General features: G+C 38.1%; 2 protein-coding genes across 2 annotated transcripts; both read right to left on the bottom strand.

Moving 5' to 3' along the window:
- Nucleotides 1-2312: 2312 nt before the first annotated feature.
- LOC143522446 (trace amine-associated receptor 13c-like) lies at nucleotides 2313-3299 on the bottom strand. Its single transcript, XM_077016165.1, has one exon. The coding sequence runs from the start codon at nucleotides 3294-3296 to the stop codon at nucleotides 2313-2315; it is 984 nt and encodes a 327-aa protein (XP_076872280.1). The 5' UTR covers nucleotides 3297-3299.
- A 4002-nt stretch (nucleotides 3300-7301) lies between these two features.
- Nucleotides 7302-8288, bottom strand: LOC143522445 (trace amine-associated receptor 13c-like). Its single transcript, XM_077016164.1, has one exon. The coding sequence runs from the start codon at nucleotides 8283-8285 to the stop codon at nucleotides 7302-7304; it is 984 nt and encodes a 327-aa protein (XP_076872279.1). The 5' UTR covers nucleotides 8286-8288.
- Between the last annotated feature and the right edge of the window lie 1879 nt (nucleotides 8289-10167).

Genomic DNA, 10167 nt, shown 5'->3' with positions numbered 1-10167 from the left:
TGACACATTGCGCGAATGCACATTAAATAGGTGAATAACACATACCCTCGTGATCACGAGACAAGGTACAGGTGACATTAACGAACATGCTCCCTAATGACCCACACCCACGGAACTACAAACATGGACATAACGACACGCAGACAACGTAACGATACGCCCACAAGGAGGGGTCCTGAGCTGTCACTGTGACACACTCACTATAATTGGGGACTTACGCATATGTTCATATTTAGGCATGACGTGTCTAACTTCTGTACAAAATTAGTATAATTGATTCAAGATAAAATATGACTAAAAACTCTTGACTTTTGTTTTTGACCTTTACCTAAAATGACTTAGGTACATAAACATACTTAGTATGTTTCTGTGTGTGAAAGGATTATATGGAATAATAGGTGAATATAAGTATAGGTGAATGGATATGTTTGGCCATACTGAGAACTGTTCTGTGCAGTCTTTTTTCCTTTTTTAAAAAGTTTTTTTCACTTGCACACATGAATCCTGAGATAACCTATTGATGCTCCATGAAGTTTGATGTATAAATCAAAAATAATCAGTCACATTTTATCTCAGCACCTCAGACCACACTTTTAAGCAATAAGTCATTGTAAAATATATATTTTTACGCATTTTTTAAAACACGTTTCTATACTACTTTATTTAAACATTTCAGTACTTTTGGAAAACAAACACTTTGGTAAACTTATTTCCAACATTAAAATGCTAAATGTGTTACATGCTATATATGAGATATGAAAATAATTTGATCATCGCACCTCATATTTTCAGCTTTAGGACCATATTATTTATGTATGCAGTAGTGTTGGTCAAATGTAACCTTCTTAGTGTCACGTTGAGGACCCCGGCCCCTCCCTTTTGGGCGTGTGTTTACGTCGTCTACGTCTCCTAGTCTGCGTCTGTGGATCTCCGTGGTTGCGGTTGTGTCTCGTGCTGATTCGTCTCACCTGTGGCTTGTCTCGTAATCACATGGGACTTATGTGGTTTGTCTACTTAATGTGTAGTGTCCAGTGCTCGTCGTTGTCTGAGTCTGCACGTCGTGTGTGCGTGTCTATATGTTTTTTGTGCGTTTACTGCGCTATATCTGTTTAAATAAAGCAGTGACCGTGTGCTAAAAGCAAGGATTCCGTGTCTCATCCTTCGCCCTGCCCGCACGTCACACTTAGGATGAGGGCTGAGATTGTTGTGAACATTTTGATATGAAATATATGGGTATAATACTATAAGCAAGTATGTATGTATAGAGACAAATTTAAGAAAATATGCATAAACAGAAAAAAGGCCTATAAAACCTCAGAGGGTTAATCATTTGCTTTCATGTCCATTATGATACAAATGTATAAAAGGCTGAATATACAGCCACCCAAAGAGGTGTGCCAGGCACTCAGAGCCATTCTCTGGGCCAGGCACTCAAATAAAAAGGTATTACAGTATCAAACAGTTTTATCAATGTATGTGTTTATGTGCTAATCAATAAAGGGCTTCTAATTCATTCAATAATCTATTACCTATAATCATATTTAACTAATAGCTAATTACTGGTACATATTTTTATAACCTACTATGAAATATCTGTATTAACTCTAATTGATGGTTTGTAGCCCACATTGTTCAGTTATCAGTTGCAGCTTTAGCAATGTGCACTCCAGTGTACTGGGGAATAAACTATAGCCTAATAAACATAGTCCACTATGCTTCCCCTTAGGGGTTTCTTACTGGTAATATCATATAAGAAAGAATCCATTACATACTATACATGATTGACTTTTGCCTTGACAGAGAGGTTGAGCACTCCTGTAACTCTGCTGTACAATTTGTAAATAATCCCTTACTTAGCCAGTAAGACATGGAGCATTTCATTCTGAACACTGAATATTATGTAACTCCTAACTAATTATAATTTTAATGAAAATCATGCATTTTCTGTAGTTCTAAATTACAATGAAATGTTAAAGAAAAGGTAGACATACTAGGATGATGGTTCTGTGAACCTATCCTATCATCCTTACTACACATTACTAAGCCATTGTTTTTGGTTGAGCATGACCAAACAAAGCTCTTAGACATAGCTTATAGGGATACAACAATAATGTATTAGATTGTGTACATTTTTTTATTCTCATGTTCACTATATGCTCGCAGGGGCAAATTTATATTTCATACATTTGGAGCTCAGTGGATGTCTGTAACTTTTGAGTTTGACACACTTTACAAAGTATGAGAGGACAAACAGCAAGCAAATAAGCACACAAAAATTCAAAGCACAGTGACAACTGTAATGCCTATTTCATTCATGAAAGTATGCTTATCAAGGCAGAATCAGTACTGAATATGTGAAAAGTTAATATAAGCTTAACACACTTCCTAAACCATGGATAAAACAAAGCATATATAATTGGATTAATTGCAGAATTAAGATAAACCATCATCAAAACTTTTTGGAATGATTCTACTTTAATTTCTATTACATTACCTAATAAGACATAAAGAAAGTATGGAAATAAACAGGCTACAAACACAGACACTAAAATTCCAAGCACTTTTGCTGCTTTTCTCTCTGATTTCATTGAGTCTGACATGTTCTTTGAGGCCTGAGTCCTAGTGTGACTCTTGAACTGTCTAATAGCAGTGGCATGTTTCTTGGCAATAAAAAAAACTAAAACATATAATATTACTATTACAGCAAGTGGAAAAACAAAAGTCAACAGAAGATCAACCAAAGCCCAGACCTCATCTATGACCAAGAAGCAGTCTCCAGGACACAGTTCCAGACTTGCTAAACTTCCATTGAAATATTGAAATGCTGTTTTATAAAATAACAGTGCAAACCAGTTAAATGAAACAACAGTGCACATTGAGCTCAGAGAGACTCTGTTGGTGTACATAAAAGGGTTAGAGAGAGCAAAATACCGATCCACAGCAATGAGAGCAACATTAAATACTGACGTGGTTGTGAGAAAATATGATATCGATACATAACAAAAACAGTAAGTTGAAGTAAAAATCCAACATGATTCGATCATCCAAATTAATGCTGCAGGAATCACAAAAACTCCAATTAGAAAGTCTGATACAGCCAGAGAAAGGATGAGCATGTTAGTTGGTGTATGAAGCTCCTTGAAGTGACACACAGAGATGATGATGAGCAGGTTCCCACATACTGTTAGCAGAACAACAGCTGCTGCAGACACATACAATAAAACATACAATGCAGTAGATACAGATCTCTCTGTACAGGAAAACCCATGGCAATGATCAGTTAGGTTAAGATTCATCAGTAAGATTCAGCAGTTCTATATTTAATTTGTGCTGAAAAAAATAATCTGATCTATTTGTTTTTCCTTACAACAGTAGCAGCAGCATTATTAAGATGTCAGCAGTTTCAGTTCATAGCCAAATGAATTATGGGTTGAGGCACTGCAGTGTTGATATTTGTATACTTAGAAAAAAGACCCCACCCCCTGTTTGACAACCCGACCAGACCTGGTCCTCAACACAATCAACCTTGTGACATGTCATTTATATGATCTGCACAGTACACTGCTAGCACAAGCAACCATTTGTGCAGTCATTTGAGTGATACGGTGCAGTGGTAGCTCACAATAAAACAATGTATTCTGAATTATAATCCTTCAGTATAGAATGTAGCATGCTACCAGGAGTTCCTAAACTCAAGAAAGAAAGGTTTGCACTGCACTATATCTTCAAATGTTGTATTTGGCATTCTTGGCGGGGGGGGGGGGGGGGGGGGGGTTAGGGTGCAAAGAAGGAATTTTATTGTACTTGGAAAGTTTGCGCACATGACAATAAACTCTTGTCTCTTGACTCATTAAATCATCTTGATTCATTCAAACATCTGACCCATTGTTAGGTTTCCATGAAACAAATCTATTTATATTTTGTTGTTAATATGTTTTTAAAGGTTCTGTGCATTCTCATCTAAAGTACTCCTTAAGATTTGCCTAGACTGTTCATGGTGGAGTCAGTTGTCAGTTTCTAAAACATATACAAAAGAGCAATCTGTGTACATGATTTTACAACTTAGAATCATTTACATGCACTTTTGAAACCACAAGTCAAATAAGGCACAGATTATTGGATTTATGGAAGAATTTAGATAGAAGAGACGTCACGTTACAGCCCCTGACCCCTCCCTTTTGGACGTGTGTTTACGTTGTCTATGTCTAGTTGTCTGCGTCTGTGGATCTCCGTGGGTGTGGTTGTGTCTGAATGTGTTCATTCGTCTCACCTGTGGCTTGTCTCGTCATCACCCGGGGCTTATGTGGTTTGTCTATTTCGCGCAGTGTCCCGTGCTCGTCTTTGTTTGAGTCTGACACATCTATATGTATACGTGTTCTTTGTGCACTGTATGTGCTATATTGTGTGTAAATAAAGTGATGTTCGCAAAAGGAGGAGGCCAATGAGAGGAAAAGTGCAAAATATGCTGAGCTAGTGGAGGAGTGCTGGAATAACGGGTGGCGAGCACAGTGTGTGCCCATTGAGGTAGGATGCAGAGGATTTGCGAGCCAGTTGCTTTGCAAGACATATAACATCTTGGGCATCACAGGGGCCAACAAACGAAGGGCCATCAAGGAGGCCACCGAGGCAGCAGAGGTTGCCTCAAGATGGCTGTGGATAAGAAGAGGAGACCCGTGGGTGGGGTAGCACTACCTGGACACAAGCTGGGGCCTGATCAACCCCGGCTGGGTCGCCTGGGTGAGAGTGTATGATGTTGAAAGACCCCAGGTAACATCACTGATGATGTGTCCAGGTTGCATCAGTAGATGTATGTTACAAGCTCCATGAAGTTTGATGTATAAATCAAAAATAATCAGTCACATTTTATTTCAGCACCTCAGACCACACTTTTAAGCAAATATATTTTTATGCATTTTTTTAAACACATTTCTATGCTACTTAAAATATTTCAGTACTTTTGGGTAACAAACACCTTGGTAAACTTATTTCCAACATCAAAATGCTAAATGTGTTAAATGGTATATATGAGACATGAAAAGAATTTGATCATCGCACCTCATATTTTCAGCTTTAGGACCATATTATTTATGTATGCAGTAGTCTTGGTCAAATGTAACCTTTTTAGGATGAGGGCTGAGATTGTTGTGATGTCACGTCCAGCTCCCCCTCCTTCCCAGTCTTGTGTCATCTGCCCTAGCCCCGCCCTGTTTTTCCTGTTACCTGTCTGTCACGCCCCGTCCTCAGTGTTTCACCTGCGTCTCATTTCTCCTCCTTGTCCCAAGGTATTTAATCCCCTCTGTCTCATCCTCTCGTTGTCGGTCATTGTGTTTCTAAGGTTTTCAGTACGGTCCTGTGTTCTCGTGTCTCCGTGTCCTCTAGCCTGATCTTCCCCGTTTTCTGGTCTGGTTCGTGTTGTGTAGTCTTCCTCGTGTGCTCTCTCTCTTGTTTCTCATTGCCTATGTCACCCCTGCTTTCATCTAGTGTTCTCTAGTATTTCCGTATTGGTTTCATATTGTTCCTTGTCCTGCTTATTCCCCTCATCTAGAATTTCCCCCTTGCGTATGATTCTCTGTTGTGCGTTTTCAGCATCTGCATTTGTTTCCCCTGTCAGTCCTATCTCCCGATGTATGTTAGTTTAGCGTAGCGTTCGTTTTATATTCCCAGGTTCTTGTGTCGTTTTTTTAGTACGTTATTTAGCGTTATGCATGATTGGTTCGACTATCCCGATATTTTGTATAGTTATCCACCTTTCGTAGCTAGTAAAACTTTGTATCGCCCGTAAGTCGTTTTTCCCGTAGTCTGTTTTATGTCTAGTATTTCTGGTAATGTGTTAGTAGTCCCTCTCGCAGTGTGTTGCAGTCTAGTCTTTCTGTTTAGGTATATGTAGTGCTTCTTGTAGCTTGTTATTTGCTTGCCGTGTCTTCTCTCTATGTTTAGTTGGATATATATTCTATTTACCCTGATTTTCCTCCTTTGTTCTGTTTGGTGTGTGTTTCATTTAATAAATTTCATTGATACTTGTGTTTGCGTCGTACCTGCCCCCTTGATTCATTACATGTGAACATTTTGATATGAAATATATGGGTATAATGCTATAAGCAAGTATGTATAGAGACAAATTTAAGAAAATATGCATGAACAGAAAAAAAGACCTATAACCTCAGTTATATCATATCAAGCCAATCATTTGCTTTCATATCCATTATGATACAAATGTATCAAAGGCTGAATATACAGCCACCCAAAAAGGTTTCTCTGGGCCAGGCACTCAAATAAAAAGGTATTACAGTATCAAACAGTTTTATCAATGTATGTGTTTATGTGCTAATCAATAAAGGGCTTGTAATTCATTCAATAATCTATTACCTATAATCATATTTAACTAATAGCTCATTACCGATACATATTTTAATAACCTACTATGAAATACCTGTATTAACTCTAATTGATGCCTTGTAGCCCACATTGTTCAGTTATCAGTTGCAGCTTTAGCAATGTGGACTCCAGTGTACTGGGGAATAAACTTTAGCCTTATAAACTTAGTCCACTATGCTTCCCCTTAGGCAGGGGTGCCCACAAGTTTTCAGCTTGCGAGCTACTTATAAGATGACCAAGTCAGAAAGATCTATCTATTTATTTTTTAGCGGCGTGTGTCGATCAACGTAATGGGCACCCTGCCCTTAGGGGTTTCATACTGTTAATATCATATAAGAAAGCATTCATTACTTACTATACATGATTGACTTTTGCCTTGACAGAGAGGTTGAGCACTCCTGTAACTCTGCTGTACAATTTGTAAATAATCCCTTACTTAGCCAGTAAGACATGGAGCATTTCATTCTGAACACTGAAAATTATGTAACTCCTAATTAATTATAATTTGAATGAAAATCATGCATTTTTCTTAGTTCAAAATTACAATGAAATGTTAAAGAAATGTAGACATACTAGGATGATGGTTCTGTGAACCTAACTGAAACATGCAGAAGGCTATCACTTTGACAGTAAAAAATTACTAAGCCATTCATTTTGGTTGAGCATGACCAAACAAAGCTCTTAGACATAGCTTATAAGGATACAACAATAATATATTAGTTTGTGTACTTTTTATTTATTTATTTTTTAATTCTCATGTTCACTATATGCTCGCAGGGGCAAATCTATATTTCATACATTTGGAGCTCAATGGATGTCTGTAACTTTTGAGTTTGACACACTTTACAAAGTATGAGAGGACAAACAGCAAGCAAATAAGCACACAAAAATTCAAAGCACAGTGACAACTGTAATGCCTATTTCATTCATGAAAGTATGCTTATCAAGGCAGAATCAGTACTGAATATGTGAAAAGTTAATATAAGCTTAACACACTTCCTAAACCATGGATAAAACAAAGCATATATAATTGGATTAATTGCAGAATTAAGATAAACCATCATCAAAACTTTTTGGAATGATTCTACTTTAATTTCTATTACATTACCTAATAAGACATAAAGGAAGTACGGAAATAAACAGGCTACAAACACAGACACTAAAATTCCAAGCACTTTTGCTGCTTTTCTCTCTGATTTCATTGAGTCTGACATGTTCTTTGAGGCCTGAGTCCTAGTGTGACTCTTGAACTGTCTAATAGCAGTGGCATGTTTCTTGGCAATAAAAAAAACTAAAACATACAATATGACTATTACAGCAAGTGGAAAAACAAAGGTCAACAGAAGATCAACCAAAGCCCAGTTCTCATCTAGGACCAAGAAGCAGTCTCCAGGACACAGTTCCAGACTTGCTAAACTTCCATTGAAATATTGAAATGCTGTTTTATAAAATAACAGTGCAAACCAGTTAAATGAAACAACAATGCACATTGAGCTCAGAGAGACTCTGTTGGTGTACATAAAAGGGTTAGAGAGAGCAAAATACCGATCCACAGCAATGAGAGCAACATTAAATATTGACGTGGTTGTGAGAAAATATGATATCGATATATAACAAAAACAGTAAGTTGAAGTAAAAATCCAACATGATTCGATCATCCAAATTAATGCTGCAGGAATCACAAAAACTCCAATTAAAAAGTCTGATACAGCCAGAGAAAGGATGAGCATGTTAGTTGGTGTATGAAGCTCCTTGAAGTGACACACCGAGATGATGATGAGCAGGTTCCCACACACTGTTAGCAGAACAACAGCTGCTGCAGACACATACAGTAAAACATACAATGCAGTAGATACAGATCTCTCTGTACAGGAAAACCCATGGCAATGATCAGTTAGGTTAAGATTCATCAGTAAGATTCTAAATAATTCAGCAGTTCTAATCTGATCTATTTGTTTTTCCTTACAACAGTAGCAGCAGCATTATTAAGATGTCAGCAGTTTCAGTTCATAGCCAAATGAATTATGGGCTAAGGCACTGTAGTGTTGATATTAGTATAGTTTGAAAAAAGCCCCCACCCCCTTTTTGACAACCTGATCAGACCTGGTCCTCAAGACAATCAACCTTGTGACATGTCATTTATATGATCTGCACCGTACACTGCTAGCACAAACAACCATTTGTGCAGTCATTTGAGTGATTTGTTAACCTTGTTAACCTTGTAAATCCTGTAAAGCTGCTTTGTGACAACTTGAGTTGTTAAAAGCGCTATACAAATAAACTTTGATTTGATTTGATACAGTGCAGTGGTAGCTCACAATAAAACAATGTACTCTGAATTATAATCCTCCAGTATAGAATGTAGCATGCTACCAGGAGTTCCTAAACTCAAGAAAGAAATGTAATGTTTGAATACTTGTAATATTTCTTTTGCATTATTAGAAACCACTGCATTATTTTTACATAGCTTACTTCAACTTGAATATTAGATGTGTATTTCTTGTATTTAACTTTGCACTGCACTATATCTTCAAATGTTGTATATGGCATTCTTGGTGGTACTTGGAAACTTGTGCACATGACAATAAACTCTTGACTGTTTCTTGACTTGACTCATTAAATCGTCTTGATTCATTCAAACATCTAACCCATTGTTAGGTTTCCATGAAACATCTACATACATTTTGTTGTTAATATGTTTTTAAAGGATCTGTGCATTCTCATCTACAGTACTCTTTAAGATTTGCCTAGACTGTTCATGGTGGAGTCAGTCAGTTTGTACATGATTTTACAAGTTAGAATCATTTTCAGTCGTGGACTGGCGGTTAGGGAACTGGTCTTGTGACCGGAGGGTCATGGGTTCGATTCCCAGACCTGAGGCCATGACTGAGGTGTCCCTGAGCAAGGCCCTTAACCCTCAATTGCTCACTTATATAAGAAATGAGATAAAAATGTAAGTCGCTCTGGATAAGGGCGTCTGCCAAATGCCATAAAAATGTCAATGTAAAAAACATTTTCATGCACTTCTGAAACCATGAGTAAAACAAGGCATAGATTATAGGTGTAGGTACCATGCTAAACCAACAGGTGGCAGTACCACTGGCAACACATTGAACAAGCTTGCTTTGACGGAAGTAAGGGTGTGTCTACAGTTCAGGTGTTTAAATACCCTGAACAGCCATTCATCTCTTTCTCTCTGGTTTGACTGACACCGAGGTTAGACCTATTAAAGAGAGGCTCCGCCATTTCTCTCTCTCTCCGGTTTTGTTTGAGAGCACGCAAACTTTGATACGACTAACAGCAAACAGCTGAAAGTCGTATTAGTTAATTAACGAGCCCGAGTTACGGTGTAATCTAACCAGCAACCGATCAACGTTACCGCGGCAACAGATTCACCGAACTACTTCAATCAAGCTTGTTAACGCGGCTACACGGACTGAAACAAAGGCGATCAATTCCCTGTAGTTAAACCGTGAACGAGACTCTCATTCCTGCGGCCCGTCCGAAACCGAGTACTACACTACTATATAGTACGCGAGAAGCAGTACGCAAGCAACCTAGTACGTCCGAAACCACAGTATGCATTAAACCAGTACGCGAAACGTACCCGGATGACGTACTGCATCAGCAGCCATTTTTAAGTATGTGATTGCAGCACACTGTCCTATCCCATGATTCAACTAGAGCAACTGTCCTATCCCGTGATTCAACTGGAGCAACTGTCCTATTCCATGATTCAACTGGAGCAGCAGAGGAGTTCGAAGTTAGAAAAATAAAATGGCGGAAAGCGGC

Source organism: Brachyhypopomus gauderio, chromosome 9, assembly GCF_052324685.1.
Source record: "Brachyhypopomus gauderio isolate BG-103 chromosome 9, BGAUD_0.2, whole genome shotgun sequence".
NCBI classification, from domain to species: Eukaryota; Metazoa; Chordata; class Actinopteri; order Gymnotiformes; family Hypopomidae; genus Brachyhypopomus; species Brachyhypopomus gauderio.
This window is presented reverse-complemented; position numbering and strand designations above follow the sequence as displayed.

Bases quoted from the DNA above. Each gene is read 5' to 3' on its own strand.
- LOC143522446 (XM_077016165.1), bottom strand. From the start codon at position 3,296: ATGAATCTTAACCTAACTGATCATTGCCATGGGTTTTCCTGTACAGAG.
- LOC143522445 (XM_077016164.1), bottom strand. From the start codon at position 8,285: ATGAATCTTAACCTAACTGATCATTGCCATGGGTTTTCCTGTACAGAG.